At 31.7% G+C, this 21,064-nt stretch overlaps 1 protein-coding gene and 1 long non-coding RNA gene across 2 annotated transcripts; one reads left to right on the forward strand and one right to left on the reverse strand.

Moving 5' to 3' along the window:
* Positions 1 to 720: 720 nt before the first annotated feature.
* Positions 721 to 13,198, forward strand: LOC126717257 (uncharacterized). Its single transcript, XM_050418780.1, has 15 exons — positions 721 to 1,137; positions 2,181 to 2,411; positions 2,601 to 2,915; positions 3,685 to 3,792; positions 4,482 to 4,671; positions 4,780 to 5,042; positions 5,314 to 5,443; positions 6,467 to 6,546; positions 6,746 to 6,994; positions 7,078 to 7,154; positions 8,473 to 8,564; positions 9,662 to 9,744; positions 10,328 to 10,399; positions 12,519 to 12,644; positions 12,877 to 13,198. Exons 1-15 carry the CDS (start codon positions 1,003 to 1,005, stop codon positions 12,928 to 12,930), a joined length of 2,205 nt encoding a protein of 734 aa, XP_050274737.1. The 5' UTR covers positions 721 to 1,002; the 3' UTR covers positions 12,931 to 13,198.
* A 5,573-nt stretch (positions 13,199 to 18,771) lies between these two features.
* On the reverse strand, positions 18,772 to 20,600 carry LOC126717258 (uncharacterized). Its single transcript, XR_007652488.1, has 2 exons — positions 20,262 to 20,600; positions 18,772 to 19,103 (listed from the first exon to the last, which is right to left on the reverse strand). It is a non-coding gene; the product is annotated as an uncharacterized LOC126717258 (long non-coding RNA).
* Positions 20,601 to 21,064: the final 464 nt, after the last annotated feature.

Here is a 21,064-nt window from a genome sequence, read left to right on the forward strand (position 1 = left end):
GGCAAGAGAGTTTAGGGGGTAAAATCCAATCACTCCAAAACTTTAGGGGTATAATTTACAATTTACCCAAACTATAATAATAATTACCTCCAAAATTATTTAATAAAGTATATTAAATAAATTTTAACTACATCCTATTTATTTAGAGATCAGAGATAATCAGTTTCTTTAAGATTTTATCCTCACTCCTCGTACGTGTCAAATACTTAGTATATAAAAAAAAAATAGAGATAAGATTCTAAGTATGAGTTTGGATTGTGTATGGTGTTTGGCATTTAAATAGTGGATCTTATGCACTGTTCATGGGACCTACAATTATGGAATTCAGCAAAATTTTCAATAAAACTGGGTCCCATGGCACTATTCACATATTTAAAAATTATTTTATTACAATGTTTTTAGTTTTTTAGTTTTTAGCAAATAAACGGTATCTAAACATATTCTAAAGGACAAAATTTAGGTACAGTATTTTAGGTACTGTTCTTTAGGTTCCTCTTTTAAAATTCTGTCATGTGGCTACTTAATTAAAAAATATACTTCCTTCTCATAAGAAAAATATACATGTTAGAATTTTAAGAGGAAAACCTAAGAAACAAGTACAACACCTAAATATTATACCTAAGTCTTACCCTATCCTAAATAATATTTTATGCAAAAGGAGGAGTGGTCTTATCGGCTAATGAAAACCGACCGCAGAGGAGTAAAGCCCCGATAAAAACTCAAGTCTGCTTCACGTCTCAACTCTCAAACAAAAAGAAAGGGTTTTTAATTTTGATAATTAGGGTTTTTCTTTTCTGATTGTCCCCCCCAAAAAAAAAAAATTCTCAGTTAAATTCGATTTCAGAAAATAAAAAATTGTTTTTTGGGCTTTTGCAAAATCCCAATTCTGAGATCACAGTTTGACGTGAAATCAATAAATTTCAGAGCTTGTAAAGGAGGGAGCGAGTGAGTGAGTGAGAACTAAGAGAAAGAAGAACAAGAAGAAGAAAGAAAGAAGGAAGAATGGGTGCACAGAAAAAGGGTGCAACTAGGTTTTCAGAGGACCCTGAGGAACTGGCACGTGTCCCCTTGCAAGCCATCCTATTGGCTGATAGCTTCACCACCAAGTTCCGACCCATCACTCTCGACCGCCCCAAAGTAGTCTCTCTTTCTCTCTCTCTCTCTCTCTCTCTCTCTCTCTCTCTATCTGTGTATGTATGTATGTATCTATGTATGTATTTATGTATGTTTGTATGTATTTATATGTATCTGTATGTATCTATAATTCTGTGTTGAATTGTGAAATTAATGTACATTGTTTGAAAGCTGTAGTCCTCTCAATTGGGTCAAGAATTGTGTTAGGATGGTATGGAGTATTAGTTTGATAAAATTTCACTTCTTTTTGTTTGGTTGCTCAATAGGGGTTGTAGTTTTTTTAATAAGTTTTGATATTTTTGCTACTTTTGAGGCTTGAATGAGAGTCTAATATGGTTTACTAAGCTTAATTGTATGTGGGTTAATCTTAGATGAGTTAAAAAAGTACGAGACTTATATATAATGTTCAAATATTTCTCTTCCCCGAGCTACTTCTCTTGTAATAGCAACATGGAGGTTGAGAGGTTGTGTTAGGGGCGGATGCCCTAGGAAATAACTGGGCAGCTGGTTCTGGTGGGTGGGGCCGGTTGTCCGTAGGTTTTACTTGATGGAAACGAGTCCAAAGGGCTCTTCTTTAGAAAGGTTTCTTAGTTATCACAAGAATATATGTATTGGTCTTCCCTCAAAATTTTGCACCTAAGAAAAGTTACATTGATGAATTTGATCGAGCATATGTGAACGAGTAAACAAGGGTTATTCATTTAAGGATTGCTAAATGTTAGGGACTAGGCTAGTTGAATATAAAACAAAAACATCATTACATTGATTAAATTTCGGATAATTTTTATGAATGCTTTTGCTTGTTGCTAGCATTTAGATGTTTCAATCTTTATTATCACTTTTTTCCCCCTCCAGCTTACTTGGTCTCTCCATTTAGGCAGTTACATGGGCTTTTATTGATAGAAACTTGTGATCATTTGTGTGGATTAAACCATTGCAATGAGATTTTATTGTTCTTTTCTTTTCTCATGTTGGACACTTGGACCCCTTATTTATATAATTGTTCTTTTGATTCCATTCTTGTCTTATGTTATTCTTTTTTGAAGGTACTATTACCGTTAGTTAATATCCCGATGATAAATTACACCCTAGCATGGCTTGAATCTGCTGGCGTTGAAGAGGTTATAGTTTTTTGCTGTGCTCACTCCAAGCAAGTGATTAATTATTTGGAGAGTTCCGAGTGGTTTTCACATCCGAACTTTTCTGTTGCAACAATAGAGTCGCACAATTCTATCAGTGCTGGTGATGCTTTGCGCTTAATATATGAGCGTAATGTGGTATGTCCTCTCAATTTCCAGCCTTTAAAATCTACCCTTTTGCAATTTTATCAATGAAAATATTTAGTCCCTTCTTTCCAGTTAGTTTCAATTATTCATTTTTTTAACAAATGTAGTTCCACTGTGCTTGCATTTAGAACATGCTGTTTCACTGAGTAACAATTTTGTCATCTTCTCTGGCTTTTGAAGATACATGGAGATTTTGTCCTCATTAGTGGAGACACTGTGAGCAATATGTCACTTACACAGGTCCTTAAAGAACATAAGGAGAGAAAGAAGAAAGATAGTAATGCTATAATGACCATGATTATTAAACGGTCAAAGTCTTCTTCAATCATTCAACAATCTCGACTTGGTACTGATGAGCTGTTTATGGCAATAGATCCTAATACTAAGCAGCTTTTATATTATGAGGACAAGGCAGACCATTCAAAAGGGGCAATATGTCTTGATAAGTTGCTGCTCACTGATAATCCTTCAATTTCTTTGCACAATGACAAGCAGGTTAATTCCTTGAATCCTCCTCTCAAAATTTTCAGCTTTATTTTCAGAATAGAATACCCTACAGAAACAATTATATTTTCAGAATACCTATTTACCTATAAGTCATAAATTTATCTTTTGGTCTTTAAACAATTCTAATTAGCCTCTTCTTTTATTCATGATAATGACCACAAGTTATTGTAGAATATTGAAGGGAATTTAATGCTCGAGTGGATATACTCAATTTGATAGTAAAAAAATTGCTTGAGGTTTTATTCATTTTGGTAGCCAATATTATGTGATATTATATTGCTTGCCTGTTACAACTTTCTAAGAAGGAATGTAAAGATTTTTTGGGTCCTTTTATTGTGATGGTATTCATATATTGGCATTGTCTCAGTTCTGGATTTTGTGAAATCTCTGGGCAGTGAATGCTCATAGGTGGCTTCTTGTATGTTGAAGGACCCATTCTGGCTAATTTATTCCCAGTTAAATTCCCTGGGCATTGTTGTTCAGGAATGGCGAGTTGATCTTAGTGCTCTCTGTGTGTGTGTGTGTCTGTGAATGTGCCTGCCAAGCATAAAAAGGCAATAGATGACTGTGACTTACTAAATCTGCACTTGCACTCAATGCTATGGCTTGCTTCAGTCTGTTCTCATTGCATGCATCGATAATCTATCTTGAATGACTATTAATTTTATTCCCATTTATATGTCTCTTCCCTAAGAAGTTCCGTGATTTTAATTTATGCTGAAATTTTTTTACTAAATTATGAATGTCTTCTCTGTAGGATTGCTATATTGACATCTGCTCACCGGAAGTCCTCAGCCTTTTTACAGACAATTTTGACTACCAACATCTTCGGCGCCATTTTGTCAAGGGATTGCTTGTTGATGATGTGTGTTGCTCATTATACATATCCTTTCTTTAAGCTAAATTTAATTGCTTTTAGGTGTAAATATTCTGCTGGTATGTTTAAAAGCTCTCTCTTTTTTACACATTTACGTATCTATGCTGCAAAGACACATAAATGGACAGCACACAAAGACACTTTCCCCTGCAACTGATGTCTCCCTTTGTTATTCTTCAAAGTGTAAATGGAACTTTATTTTATTAGAAAAAGTGTATAGAAATAATATTTCATGTCTCTACATTTATCCTCAAACTTTTCTAGATACGTAGGATAAGATGGTGGTTAATAAAATGGTTGTTTTGTACACACATGTTTGTGCACTCCATGGAAAAAGACCTACATTCTTTTATGCATTCACAACTATGAAACATGTTTTAATTAGCAGAACCATTAGCAGAACCATAAATTATGAGTATTCCATACCGTGTTTGCATCTCAGTTTTTATTTTTATTTTTTATCTTCTTAGCAGTAAGTAGTGATGTAATTAAGATACCCTTCTCCTTTTTGGCTAATTGAAAATGGTCTCTACGTTTCATTTACAATGAATGACATTTTCTTGATCTGTAATTGCTTCAATGTTGTTGATAGTAAGTTCTGCTAATTGCACATGTTTTCTCTTGGTTTTGACAATTTCATTTTACACATCTTCTAAGTTATCCATCTGTTCTATCAGATTATGGGCTACAAAGTATTCACTCATGAAATCCACTCAAATTATGCGGCTAGAATTGATAACTTCCGAAGCTATGGCAGTATTAGTAAGGACATAATTCAGAGGTGGACATACCCATTTGTTCCAGACGTTAAGTTCTTTGGGAATTCTGCCATTAAACTTGAAAGACAAGGGATGTATCGAGCATCAGGTAATGATCAAAAGATCTAATTGGTCAAAGGTCAATGTAGTTGGTAATAAGTGTTAGTTATTTTTTCCGTTAAATGTGATTTACTGAAACTTTGGTTTTTTCCCCCAGACATAGTGCAATCGCGTTCTGCAGAAATCGGTTCTTTCACTGTTATTGGAAATGGTACCAGAATTGGGAATAACACTAAAATTTCAAATTCAGTTGTTGGGGAAGGTTGTACTATAGGATCAAATGTTTCAATAGAAGGTTCCTATATATGGGATAATGTTATTATTGAAGATGGTTGTAAGCTAATGCATTCAATAGTATGTGATGGAGTGGTTATAAAGTCAGGAGCAGTTTTGGAGCCTGGTGTAGTTTTGTCTTTTAAGGTATGTGTTTCAATTCCCCTGCTATTGCTCTTGTTTGAACTGCCGAATTTGATACTTTCCCAGTTCTTCAAACTGTTGGATTGCTTTCTACAAGCCACTGAACTCAATATTGTTAGTTCGTTGGTATATATTTTTTCAGTGTCTTTCCAAAATTCATATTTCCAAATAATAATTGAAAGATACATGATTACATTATTGATAGTTATGGTCCTTACGTGTTTTATTGGCTATATTTAGTTTGTGTGGTGTTTTGACAATTCATATTTTCCAGGTTATAATAGGACAACAATTTGTTGTTCCTTCGTACTCTAAGGTATCGTTATTTCAACAGCCGACTAAGCAAGATAGTGACGAGGAGCTGGAGTATGCTGACAATAGCAGTGGGATTGTAGAAAATTCATGTAACTTCTCCTGCACTGCATCCCTTACCCTACTTTTCTGTCTTGTTTAGTTTGTCTACAGTTAGATAATTGTTATTGCAAAGCATAGCATTAATCTAATTATTATGATATGGGCAGAAATCTTAAGTTTATTGATAATAATTCTTGAGTAATATACGCCTTTTAGGTCAATGAGCTTTGGGCCAACTGGCACATCCACCTCAGTTATGGGGAACATTCAGGGTTGAATCTCCAAAAAAACCTCCACCTACCGGGAAAAAAAAAGTATTGAAGTGATGGGGAATTGTTGGCTCATAAAGCATTTTTTGTGGAAATATCAATTTCTTTTTAGGTGGGGGTTCTCTTATATATAAGGACATTTTATACAAGAGATAATGGAGATGGAAAATATGAATTAAATGCTTTTTTTGTAGAAAAATAAATGCTATTTTTTTTTTTGGGCTCAAATGTGTAGTAACTCTTCAAATATGTAAATATATCATTCTTTACTAGTTTTAAACTTTTGGCAAATTTTGGAATTCCACCACCTTCATAGTTTGTAGATTATATTTGAATGATTTGGATATGTCAAATATCTGAACAATGAATACCATCCAACTTAATAGGGTGCTGCCCTATCATAGTTTTTCTGCGTATTTTATGTGTGTAAAAATGATTTTTGTTGTGTTTTACAAAGCATGAAAGGTATCAATGCTATATGTATTTGGCTGCTAATAAATTGCCAATAGAATTATAAACATCTTTTGTTATGGTAGATAGTGCCAAAGAGTTTTGGTACTAGTATTTTCTTTTTAATTTTTAATTTTATAGTTACAATTGGGGGGGTGGAGGGATTTAATACCTGGACATTTGTGTTAGAAACAATAGAAGGTGCCAGTTGAGCTACAAGGCTCTTGGCATTTTGGTACAAGTAGTTTTTCGGCTGTATTGTTAGTTCCCTTGCAATTCTTCTGTATAATGGTAAGATGTATATATGATTTTTGAATTGTTATTTTGTGTTATTATAAGCAATTTTATATGCAGCAATGGCAGATACTGTGGATAAGTCAAATGGTCAGCTTACATCCGAATTATTAGATGAAGAGTGTGGGCCTACATATGAGGTTAGCTTTAAATTTCTCTTTTGTATTTCCCCAGGATCAAGATTTAGCCTGATAGTGTTTAATATGTCTTGGTTTATTCTGTCACTTAGGTGATAGATTTTCATTTTTCATTATTTAGTACACGAATAATTCTTAAGTTAACACTATTTTGTGATTGAATATGCCAACGAGTCTTATACCAATTACTGTTATTGATCAGCTTGGTACAGGTGGGGTTGGATATATTTGGTCAATATGTGAAGGAAGTCATGAAGAAGAATGGAGGCATTCAATTGCACCGATTCCTGCAGATAAACTTGCCGAGGCAATGCAAACTACCGATGATGATCTGGAGTTGTTAACTCAAGATGGCAGTGTTCTCCCTCCTTCCGGAGAATTAAAACCTGACTCTAATTATTCAGATGATAATGAAGATCCAAGAGATGTTTCCATCTACTTTGAGAAAGAGGTGAGAATGACAACCACAAAAGTGATGGTATTGGATAAACTTTTGTACAGAATGAACGTTTATTCATCCATTTTCATTTGCAGGTTGAAGCAACTTTTCTACGGGCTGTGCATGAAAACATTAAAGAAGATAATGTAATCTTAGAAGTGAACTCATTGCGGTATGCTATTTTTATTGGTCATTTCTTTTTAAGCAGTTTCAATTCACTATGTAGCTTGCGTAGTTGAGCTTCTAATAATTGTCATTCTCCCTCTCCCTCTTCCTTCACTACATTTAGGTCAACAGTACCAACATTCAACTTTTCTCCCAGGTTATCAAAAAACTTTTCTCCCAGACTTCCCTGAAACACCACCACCACTACTTCCCTCCCATTAAATTTTAAGTTTTTATTGGTTTTAGTGTTGAGGCTTTTTGTGCAATCAGGAACTTGAAATTAGTTTTCATGTTCTCAACAAAACAATAAAGACATTTCTTGAAAATATTTTCCATTGAACTATTACATTGAAACAAGCTGAATTTATGATGAGATTCATAATCACCTACTTATGTCTCTACCTCCTAGTTTGTTAAGCCTAGGCATGGTATTAGCCCTATTAATTTGCCTTTTGACAGAGTTACATTATACTTTCCTAACTCAGCTTCATGTCACTCCTTTCCTGCCCTCTTTCCTGGGTTATAGTGCCTTTTTCTAACTAGATAATGCTTAGGGCATAATGTAAAACTTTAGTTGGGGTTTTCATTAAACACATACTTTTATGTAATAATGATTCAGATGAAGGTGGGATGTTAAGGCTTTTAGAGCTTCAAAATAAATTACTTTTTCATATGGCATTGATTTGATGTAGCAGGATGAGTATTGCAATCTTAGATAAATATTGAGCCCTGTATAGCTTCAGCAACGGTGAGTCTTGTTTTTAAACGTTTATTACCCACCACTAAAGCCTTTAAGTATTACATCTCTTGTCATATTGTACTTAAAAAAAAACTATAGTTAATTTATTGTGAACTTGGTGTTGTCCAAAAGTTTAATCAAACGATTCAAATCACAAGCATCAAATCTATTCTTTCACTATCACAATCCCAAAGAATCTTACTTTGCAAAACCTAGCCGAAGAAATAAGTCATCATACACAGACAGCTTTTGGAATCTTTCTTGTGTCACCATTACAAATGTGAACCTCCATGTTATTCTTCTGGATTTTTGTTTCTTCTATAATTTTATAGGCTATGTTTGGATGTATTCATTGAATTATGCTTATATAATAGTGTTGGAATAATGGTTATAAACATTAGCATTCATCATTTCATACCAGCTTAAGTTTCTGGGACAAGTGGTAGTTTATCGTGTGTGTGTGTATATATATTTATGTATATATTCAGTTGGGATTAAGGTTTAGTTGATTTGAGTTCAGAATGGTTTTGTATTCTGTGAGGGTTGTTTGCTTATCATATTACTTTCTTTCCCATTTACTTGGCAGGTTGTCATACAATAAATTATTCACAGACTGTGCTGGAGCTATATTTTATTCTTTGATGAAGTTGGCATTAGAAACTCCACATAGTTCACCTAGTAAGTTTTTTAATGTTTTCATTATTTCTTTCGTTTTTTTTCCTTGATCAGAAGTTTTTCTATGTTTCCTGGTAAGTACATCCATTCAGGTAGAGGTTCTTATTTCTGATCATTTCAAATAAAGCTCTTTATGCTTTTAAGTCATAATCGCTTTCTGCACTTTGATGAATATGTCTAAAGTAGATGAAGCAGTGTTGTAAATTATGATTGATATGACCAACTGTTAGTTTTTGCCCACTTTTGAGTTTTACCTTCAAAAACACTCTTTCATGTTATATGGCCTGAGAAAAATGCTAATTGTTGGAGTATAGCTTAATTGTTTTGGGGGGAAAATCCTCTTTGGAGGCCTTAGACTTAACTAATGGCCCCCACAACATCTAAGGAGAATTTATTTCCCTGGGAGTAAGTCTCTTTGGTAGTTCATCAGGTTTGTCAATACCTTCTTCCCTTATAATTAGCCATTGCCAGAAAATTCCAGCAACCACATATCTTTAAGATATTTTATTTAATCTATTATATATCCTTGTATTTTCAAGGCTCATTTGATTTATTATATGTATGTAATTTTTTTTTTTAAATTAATTTTTTTTTTTTACAAACCATTACTTAATAATTATCTTCATGTATGCTTTTGGAATATATATATATATATATATTTTTTTTTTTTTTGTTAAAAATTATGCCCCTTTTTATATTACTTGCAAATCATTACCCTTTTTTTATATGCCATGCACTCTTCCACCCTCTTTTGTTGTCATAATGCCAATGCTTATAAGGTCTCATGGCTCTTTATGATTCTCCTTGACCTAGTAAATTTTTGTGGATTAATATTTTCATTCACCTGCCTTGTCTTGCAAGGGGTTTGGGGTTTCTGTTGTCCAATGGGCTAAACTCTGAGAGGGGTGGCACACATACACTTAAATGAATTTTTTATGGTTTCAGCTTGGTTTTAATGATAGCATATTGCATTTGTACATTTAGTTCTTTCTTATGCTGTTCATATCTTTCTCCATAACAGATGTCTTTTATATATGACAAGTTTTCTTTGCCTTTTGATCTATGCAATGAAAAAATTTTGTTTTTATTCCACTTTTTAGGTGAATTATGTAATAGCACAATGGACGTAATTACAAAATGGAAAAAACTTCTGAAGTCTTACCTGACTGACATTGATGAGCAGGTTTGTATTTGATAGTCCCTTATTGTAGCCATCTCTTTGACTTTAATTTTTTCTGAAGTTGCACTTCTGAACTGGCATTTTATAACAAGTCCTTCGTTTTAACCTCTTTGGAAGATGATTGTTTTTAGATTTAATTAGTTGATTTAAAACTATACTCGTCCTATGTTAATTTGGGAGGCAAATGAAAGGGATCCCCCCAACCCCCTCCAAAAAAAAAAGAAAAAAAGAGAGAGATTTTCTCTCAATTATTTTCAGACTCTGCATATATATATATATATATATATGGAGAGAGAGAGAGAGAGAGAGAGAGAGAGAGAGAGAGATAATCTCTACTTCTAACCCGTGTGCCAATTACACTACTACATTTCTCGGTTATTTCAATACAGTAATTTTCACTGATGGAAATTGAATGCTGATCTTAATCAGAGTCATATGGGTCTTTGCATTATAATTTTAGATATATTTACACAAGGCATGATTAACTTGGCTATAATGTTATTAGATATTGTATTAATGGTTACCAATCTAATGCTCATTATTTCATAGTCAATTTTGTACTAATTTTTTCTTGAATACTTCACAGATCGAAGTAATACAAAAATTTGAAGAAATTTGTTTGGAATCTGCCAAGGAATTCTCTCCATTGTTTTCAAAGGTATAATTTTCTTACATTTTATGGTCGTAAGGTAGATGGGTACTATTAACGTGCTAAACAGACAAGAATGAGAGGGTGCACTTCTCTTCAGTATGTAGTTTTCTATGATGCTTGTGGTCCCTTATTATGATATTTTTGTTCCATCAAACACGCACACACATTGTTGCAGGCTCTTCCATCAGCAATGATGCTATCATAGTAATATAGTTTATGTGATCTACTTTGGGAGCCCTCCTCTGATTGGTTCCTTGAAGGTTGATTTAAATTGTTGGGTAAATTACATTTTAAACCTTATACTTTAGGGTTGGTTTCAAATTAAACCCTATTGCTTCAAAAGTCACAAATTAAACCCAAAGATTGTTATCAAATAAACACTTTAGTCTTGTTAGTTTCAGATTGATCCCTGGACTCTTAAAATTGTATCAATTTAAACCCTCCAATCTAACCCATTAAACTGAAATCCAGGGTTTAAATTGATATGATTTTAAAAGTTTAGGTTTCAATTTGAATCTAGCGAAACTATAAGGTTTAATTTGCAACAGTCTTAAACTTCAGTGTTTAGTTTGGAAACCTCGATTGACTTGGTACACACCACACCATGAAGAACAATTATTTCCATTATCCAATCATTTCATTAAGATACCCTGAATAAGGTGGAGATCGCTGATGCAATGAGGTAGGGTTTCTGTAATGGCGGATGCTGGTAGTAGAAATGTTGTGAATTGGACTTAAGACAGAATACAGGTCATTGGAAAATTTTCCTATCTACTCAAAAGGGCTGTTGGCTTTCTAGCTATGTTGCACGGACACGGACACGGACACAGGGATACGACGATTTTTGAAAAATAAGGACACGACATGGCAGGGACACGGCGGTTAAATAATTAATTAAATTTTATATTTAGGCACATTTTTTAATATTTTTAGACATAAAATACATTTATGTCTAGAATTCAAATTATGTAAGAACTACAAATAAGTAAACTAACACCCAAAGTAGTACAATGATACACATAAAATGTTTAGAGTACAAACCATAAAAGGATAACAAGTTTTAAACTTTCAAGATTATCACAGAACAACAACATCATCGTCATCAACATAGTCATTATTCTCAACAATACTTGTCTCCATCTCTGGCTCATCTAGTGTGAGATAAGCAATCTCAAGCAACCCAGGTCCTCCAAATGGTTCATCCCAATTATCTCCACCAATGTCCCACTGGCAAAATATAGTCATTATAAGTTATAACTAATTAAAAAAAAAAAAAGGACAGAGGGCACGACAAAGGACACCCATAGGCCACAACAGCAGTTAAAAAAAAAAAAAAAAAAAAAAAAAAAAAACGCGTTATAAATAAGTGAATAACAGTACACTCGCCCATTCACCAAAATTAACATTTGAAAGAAAGAAAGAAAAAAAAAAAAAACAGAGAGAGAACAGAGCAGAGAATCGGACCTGTTGTCCGCGCCGTAGAGATCGAAAGGGACAGAGCGCACGGCGTCGACGTCGGAGCTTGTCGATCAGCCTGATCTAACTCCGGCGAGGGACAGAGGGCAACGGTAGCAACAGAGGGAGGGTGGGTTGACTGTTGAGAAGAACTTGAGAGTTGAGATGTGTGGTTTCAACTTTCAATTTTCAGACTCTAAACATGCTTTATTGTTTTAGGGTTATCACAGAATCAACGGTATTGGTAAGTCCACCTGTCAAAATCTGTGATTTTTTTTTCTTTTTTTTTTTAACTGCTGGCGTGTTGGATGCGTTGGAACACGCTCGGTGCCGTGTTGGAGTTGTGTCGGAGAAATGAAAAAAAAAAAAAAAAAAGGGACATCGCCGGACACCAGAATCTGGCACATCGTCCCCGTTCCGGTGTCCGACACGTGTTGGTGCAACCTAGCTTTCTAGCCTTGTAGTTGTTTTTATAAACCCTGTAAATTGGTAGGCAAAATGGAACTGGATTTCTTGGCTAAAATAGGTGCCATGTAATTGGAAAATGATGGAGACTGTTATTATTTTGTGGTGGATTCTTCATTTTTTCCATCAAGTTTTATTGTTAAGTAGACTCAGTTTGATTTTGTTTTATTCTGCCGATGCTAATCATTGCATTTTTCTTTTGCAGATTCTGTTTCATCTGTATGACAAAGATCTCATACAAGAAGATGCTATTCTAAAGTGGGATGATGAGAAAAAAAATGCTGAAGAAGCAGATAAAGTTTTTGTTAAGCAGTCAGAAAAATTTATTCAAGTAAGAATCATTACTCATAAATTTTCTTTTCTTAAAAATAAGAGAAAGAATTTTCTTTTTTCAATAACTTGTTCCTGCAATGTGGCCAATATCTTTATTCTGGATTGCTTGACTTTTAAGGAATAAAAATTAAGATAGATGATTTCTACCCTTCCTATTGGCCATGCTTCTCTCAAATATCACCTGATGTTGTCAAAATATTTGCATGTTCATATGTGTTTTTCGGTTGCAGTGGTTGAGAGAGGCACCGGAAGAAGATGATGAAGAAGAAGATGAAGAAGAATAGAAAGGAGATCTAATTTGCCCGGGGTGGGATATACTGTTACAATTATCAAATTGATGTATCATCTTTTAGGGTGTTGTATTATATAGTGGTGATAAGGGTTTTGTCCATGGTCTAAAAATTTGTAAGAGCCATGATCCATTTTCAATAGAGGGAACCCAAAACTGAAACTTTAAAAAAAAAAAAAAAAAAAAAAAAATTCTTTTGACTTGTCTTTATATAATTTTGAATGAAAAGTAAGGTTTGAGAAAATAATTTCCCAAATTTGTTACTTTCATAGTCTGATTTTATCATTTATGCCATTTTTTTTCCCAATTTTCAAATGTAGGTCCTTTTTTTTTTTTTTTTTTACAAACCATCTGCATCTGTAATTATTAATAGTTAAACTTGAGACTGTTTACTTGAACCATCTCTTTTATCTCATTGTAAGTACTTTTGATTTCTTTGTTAATGGTTTTCGGATTCTCAGTTGTACCACAAGTCGTGGCCTAAATCACATTATATAACAGCAATGATATAAAAGAAAGTAATTTTCTTTTAAACTGACAAATCACTAATTGGGTAAAATATTTCATTACTGAAGGCATAATAAAAGGTTTCGTTCGTAATTTTGTTGGATTTTGTATTGAGTTGGTGATTGAGATTTTTTGGTATAGGTATCTGGGAATTTTTTGAAAACTCTCAATTTTTGTACGATAAATATGTGGAATCAATACACTACGCGAAAATCAACATTATACACAACCAATATAAATTATGTTACTTATTGTACTAAATAAATATACAAAATCCATAAAATAAATATACAAAATCAATATTATAAACTGAAACTAGACAAATAAACACAATTATTTTTTAAATTGAGTCTGGATAAATGATAATGCATGATCAATTATGAATATACAAAACATGTGTTAGAAATGGGCTGCTTTGAAGGGAGGAGGCCCACCAAACACTGGTCCGCAGCAGCTCTCTATGATGCAGCAGCAGCAGAGGAAATAAAAACTGCCAATCAAAATATCAAATAAATTTAAAAAAAAAAATTACAAGAGCACCTTTTTATTTTTTATTTCAAAATTTATCACAATTATACCATTTCTAAACTGGGCTGCAAATTGGGCCGAAAATCTTACGCCCTTGATGCCAATAGGGTCCATAAGGTGCCCAGGTAGTATTGAGATAATTATAAGCGGTACATTTACCAGCATCAGTTTGGGGTCTAGAAGCAAAGACATGGTCATGTGTCTTTAGGGTTTATAAGAATTTAAATTTGGGGAGGCACGCACGCAAGAGAGATGTGGAAAAAATTTGGTTTTTTTTTAATTGATTTTAAAAAAGGGTGTTTCGATCTTCTAAGTTTGTTTCACCTAAGAATGAAACATGTGCTTGTCATGTGCAGTAAGATTCCGTTAAATATAAAAGCAAAAATAACACTGGAGTGTAAAGTATGATAAATGTGATAGTTTAGGGTGCAATATGTGCATTCAAATAGTTTAGGGTGTAAAGTGTAATCTGATGCATAGTTTAGGATGATAAAGTATAATTTCCCCTATTATTATTTTAAGGAAATAAACATAAAAAAGGATTCAATAAATCAATTCAACTAAAACCTATACATCTCTCTCTCTCTCTCTAGTAATTTTATCTAATTTTCCATTCATTTCTTTTAAATGTCGTGACACAGAACAAGTTTACCAACTTGACTTAAACAACATGAAGTAACAAACTGACAACATCAATTAATTGAACCTATATATACTAAAAGAAAAGAAAAATATTTATTATAATGGAAAAAAATTGTTGCAATAACATCAAAGTTATTGCAATAGTTGATACGAGTTATTGCAATAAAATTTGAAGTAATAAATTTGTGCAACAAAAAAATCGTTTAAGTAAAATTTAGATATTTTAATGACAACATTGCTATTACATATTTGTTGTTGCAACAAATAATTTACTACTTCAAATATCTTGTAACAATAGGTTATTACTTTACGAATTTTATTACAATAGATTGCAAATAGTTTACCAAAATAATTTGGGTCAAGTTATTCAATAATATTTTTGTTGTAATTAATAATTGTTTCGTGTTTGTTATTGCAATAGATTGTAAAATAATTGATATCGAATTATTGCAATAATATTTTTGTTATAGTTTCATGTTTGTCATTGCAATAGATTGTAAAATAATAAATATTTTATTATTGCAATAACCTATTACTTTGAAATTTTAATTTTAATTGTAATAGATTATAAAAATAATTGGTATCAAATTATTGCAACAATTTCTTTGATTTAAGTTATTGCAACAAATTTTTGTAATGTAGTTTTATATTTAAGAGAGAGATTTTTCAATTTGGTCAAGGAAATCAACCAAGGAGACAGTGTGAGGCCCTGTTACTCTCCAATGCGTAAACCTTCCAAGTCTAGAGGTGGCTCTAAGGCGTTTAGAACTAATACATCACTTCTCATTTTTTCATTCACTTTCTCAAAAAAGAGATACAAATCATGGAGGTGTGTCATTTTCTTGAGTTGTGCATTCTTGGCTTCACTTACATCAAGTTGTTCAAAATTTTCAATTCTCCAAGGTTACATCCTCTAGTATCCTTATCATTTATGTTGAAAATTTCTAATGTTCTAAGAGATACCAATCTTCCAAATCCCATTGGAAAAATTAAACAACCTCCAAAGAGAATAAGATATCTTAAGTTAATTCGTTTGCCCATCCCCTACGGTAATTCTATGTACTCAAAAATATTAAGCCAAGTAATCTTCAAAAATTATAAATTTATAAATTGCACATATTACTAGCAATTTACCATAGCAGTCAACTACATTGAGATACTTTAAATGTATTAAATTATCCATTGTATCTAAAAGTTCCACTGAATTCTTCAAAGTTAATGCTCGTAATTGTTTAAAATTTTGAAATAAATCAGTGCTACAACCCATTTAAGAGAAAGTGCATAGACTTTTAGCACTATCAATGAACACATTAAATGGAGCTTATATTTGACTGTCTAAATACAGATGCCAAGCATTTGTATAATCAGATTCCATCCAATTGTCACTATCTTTCGCGATGCTTTCCTTTTTTGTGATTGATTGTACAAAGTCATGCACAATATCATGCATTTTTAATCACAATAACTTAGTACTAGCCTTCACAAATTTTATTGCAATAGATTGCAAATAATTTATCAAAATAATTTAGGTCAAGTTGTTGCAACGATATCTTTGTTGTAATAGATAGTTGTTTTATGGTTGACATTGCAATAGTTTGTAAAATAATCAATATTGGATTATTGTAATAATATTTTCATTGCAATTTCATATTTGTCATTGTAATAGATTGTAAAATAATTGATATTTAGTTATTGCAATGATTGCTTCATTGCAATAATCGATCACTTTGAAATTTTCATTGTAATATATTGTAAAAAGAATTGGTATCAAGTTATTGCAATGATTTTTCAATTTAAGTTATTGCAACAAATTTTTGGTACCACCATTCTACTACACTATACTTTTTGGTACCACTATTATAATACACTATACTTTTTGGTACCACCATTATACTATACCATCATTATACTATACTTTTTTCATTTTTTGTCTTGTATGGTGGGAATTGATAAAAGACATTTGAAGTTTAAGAAAAACCATTATAATAAGTTTGGCGATACAACAATTTGCACAATTTTTGTTGCATGAGCCAATTGTGATAAAAGTTGTAGAAATTATTTGGGTATTAAACTTTTTGAAACCCTTATTACACTCTTGTTAGTGAAAAAAGCATAAGTCTACTACCACAATAATTTCCACAACTTTTGCTACAACTTACCCACATGATGAATTGTGAATGATGGAATTGTGAAATAATTATGGTACTAGACTTGCTCATGAGGAAGAAAAATTTGGATGTTACAAATTTTCTCCAATTATTTACTCTAAAAGCCTAGGAGAATAAAGAGAAAACAAGGTAACCCATGATGTGTGTCAGCATGACAGGTTGGCATCAAAGGGAGGAATTATTTCATAAGGACCGGCCTAAGTGCCCTTTAGCACATTATTTTCATCTTTGTCTTGCTTTTTATCTCCACTCGCTCATTATTAATCCCTTATCCACATTCACCCAATGACTATTTAAATTTTTTTTCTCTCTCTTAAATAAAGATAATTAAAATTTGTGACTCAAACCAAATTTAGTAATTAATTGTAAAAAAGAAAGAAAAAGGAGATGAATCTCTTAAATTTAAAATTTTATAATATTGAAAACATTTTTAAAAAAAAAACTCACAAATAAGTATAAACATATATGTGTATGTATATATATATTACATAGGGTTTGGTCATATTTTTCATTTATTCTAATTTAAGGTTTACACGTTTACTCATTAATATTAAGCATTTAGAATTTATAAAGTGGATAAAGCAATTTGAAAATCAACAGGAGAGTGGTCCTATTTTTTAGACAATTTTTTAGTGGGAGTTAAAGTTGTATTTTTACTAAATTGTTCTTTAGTTTTGTCTCTACTTAAAGGGTGTAGGGGTATTTTTGAACAAAAAAAATGAGGATTCTTTTTGACCATAAAAAAAAAAAAAAAAAATGAGGATTCCAAATAGGAGAAGTTCCTTAAATAGTAGTATATATATAATCTTACCTAAAAGTAAATAAAAAATAATTAAAAGTTATAACATTAATAACTTTCTTAGGAGAAGTTTCCATGACCCTTGTTCATTAAATTTGAAAAACCAATTAGTTTTTGGTATAAGTGGGATTTAGAAGTCAAATCACAAGTCTATTAAGAATAACACATCAATTTGCAAAATCTAATAGCGGTTGTTGGAGCATCACTCTTCATCAGATAATCATACTCTTCTCTTTCTCAAATGTTGGTCAAACCAAAATTAAATTTGTATTGACTAGTAAAATGAGCTTAGGAGCCATATAAATATATAATAAATAAATAAATAAATAAATAAATCCTCACCCTTTACATCTAAGAACCTGCACCCCAAATTTTTTATTAAAAATAACCTACAATTATAATAGACCATAAAATAATTTAATATAAAGAATATATGAAACTCGTTTTAGAATTTTCTTACAATTTTTGATGATTGAGTTTTAATTACAACAGTACTTTATTTTTTTAAAATATTTGGTAATAGAATTTCACTTAAAATAGACTACATTAAATTATAATGTACTTACAATTCCTATTAAATAATAATAATAATAATAATAATAATGTACTTACAACTGGTCACATCGGAAACTATATTCTTAAACTCGTAATACATTTTTGGTTAATTTTTTGTTTTTTATTCCTAAACTTCAAAAAATTAGTTTATCATCACTAAAAGTTTTAAAGAATTATTTTCAATAGTTTAGAAGTTTTAAAGAATTATTTTCAATAGTTTAGGGAGAAAATATTGTTTACCATAGTTGAAGCAGATACAAGTGGAGCTTTTATTTTTGAGCTTTTTCTTTTGTTGTCTACATGCCCAATGCATGCATGCTAATTAGTACATTTTATCTTCTTCTCCTTTGGTATTCTTGTTACAAATTAAATTGTACAAATTTACACTCAAAATGCAGGGGAACTGGAAATATGGTCTTTTACTTTATAGGTTTAAAACACTCAGACCCAACAATTGTTAGTGCATTAACCATACACTTCCAGCATTCACTTGCATCCTTGCTGTCTGTCCTTTTCAGGTAGTTTATTATTTGAGTGTCTGTGTGTTCTGGAAATTTAATTTTGGTTTCTTTTCTTCCAATTCATATGAATTAAAGGTTTTTAAGTTGATGATTTTGTAGGAAAGAATATGTGGGAATTAAAGACCAGGGCAGGGTAAGCCATTAGTATGTATTAGATGATGAAAACTCACTCACAATTTATACACAACCAATATAAATTATGTTCCTTATTGTACTAAATAAATATACAAGACCCATAAAATAAATATACAAAATCAATATTAAAAACTTAAATTAGACAAATAAACACATATTTATTTTTTTAAATTGAGTCTGCTTAGAAGGGAAATGGGCTACTTAGAAGGGAGGCCCACCAGGTGGGCCAGGGGGCCCTCCTGGCCCAGGTGGTCCACCAAACACTGGTCCGCAGCAGCTCTCTATGATGCAGCAGCAACAGAGGAAATAAAAACTGCCAATCAAAATATCAAAAAAATTAAAAAGAGAGTACAAGACCAATTTTTTTTTCCTCAAAATTTATCACAATTTTACCATTTCTAAATTGGGCTGCACATTGGGCCGAAAAGGGGTCTAATTTTTGTGAAATTTCTAATAATCCCAATTTTGTCCTGATTGTGAGCTTAACTCCTTCTCTCTCAAATAGTAGGTCACACAATAAGAGTAACCTTTCTCTTCCTTCACTTCAAGGTCTACCAACTTTTAAAGCTTTTCAGTTTTTCAATTTTCTATATACATTGAGGTTACAACGTATTTTTTATGTGTAAAACTAGATGAACATTTATACTTTTGCATTCTCCATTAATGTCAAAAATCTTGTTAACAATCAAAACTGTCAAGCATTCTTTGCAATTGTTTTTTGTGTGGCTAGGGTCATGCTGCTATAAAACACAAGTGCTCATTTTGAAGTTTTGAACCCATCCCAATAATCCCAAAACCCATCTAATAAACATAACCAACCCAAAATTGCACCTGCCTGGACTCCACCTTGTGATACATTTGTCTCTGTTATCTATCTATATTCTTTTCTTTGTTTGTTTGTTTTTTTTTCCCAAACATATTTAAGCCTTTGGTTTACGATTTGCAATGTATATAACTTACCAATATTACTGAAAACTCATTTGATTTCTTATATTTTTATTCAAAAAAGAATTTTTCTATGAAAAATATTATATTAATATTAATATTAACTTTTTTTTCCCCCAAACATATTTAAGCCTTTGGTATACGATTTGCAATGTATATAACTTACCAGTATTACTGAAAACTCATTTGATTTCTAATATTTTTATTCAAAATAGAATTTTTCTATGAAAAATATTAAATTAATATTAAGATTAACTTATAGCAATTATCAATAATTATTATAAACTCATATGCCATTCAAATTCAAATTTTAATAGTGAATTAGTCAACATGATATCATCAAAAGCAACTTAATATATTTCAACTTCAATTTCAAGTATTTAAATACAGAGAATTCTCTCATAGCTTTCCTTAGAAACTTGACATATTAAAATCCAAAAAAAGAAATATAAATTTGTAATAAAGAGAATTAAAATATTATTGACCTTAAGCTATCTTAATATTAAGAGAGAGATATATAACTCACCATGAAGATATAAGCCTGCATATACCACCACAACAAAAATCACAGCAACCACATAGCCCCGGAGGACCGGGAGGTCCTCCTGGTGGCGGTCCCCAACCTGACATCTCTCCTTTTCTCTTTCAATTTAGCTACTGAAATTGAATTTAGTAGGAACAAGGTACAGGTTTAGGTGTTTATTTATAGACACTTACTGAAGGAGAGAAAGAGAGCTTAAATGGATAAGGATTCTTGAATTTCTAGCACCCTATTGGACTAGTAAGTAAAGAAGTCATGAATTCTTTAATTTGGATAAGGACATTTTATATGCGTCTAATCTTCTTTTAACCTAATAGTCCAAAATTCAACATATATGCATGGTTTTACAATGGCTTTTCAGGCGGCTAAAATGGTAAAAGCAATAAATGCAGTCTTTTAAGGCCCAAGTAAAAATAGGCTCCCAAATTTTAACCAAGAGTATTATTTATAATCAATAAATAAAATAATATTTTTTATCAAATGAAAAACAAATAAAAAAGAGAGAAAAATGTTATCTCCATAATATTTTTCACAACACTTTTATAACAAATGCTAAATAATAGGTTGTTACAGTTTGTTATTGATGGCAAAAAAATAATTATAGTAGAGTTTTCAAATAGAAAACAAGAAGCAACTTAAAACCTAAGATTTGTTATGAAAAATATGTGAATGTTGCACTTCTAAAAAATAAAATAATAATAAGAGTTGAGTTAGTAAACTTTTACTAGTTTTTATCTAATAGTAGACCCACTCTTTTTGCTTATTACTATCAATTTGTCATATCAACA

Source organism: Quercus robur, chromosome 3, assembly GCF_932294415.1.
Source record: "Quercus robur chromosome 3, dhQueRobu3.1, whole genome shotgun sequence".
NCBI lineage: Eukaryota > Viridiplantae > Streptophyta > Magnoliopsida > Fagales > Fagaceae > Quercus > Quercus robur.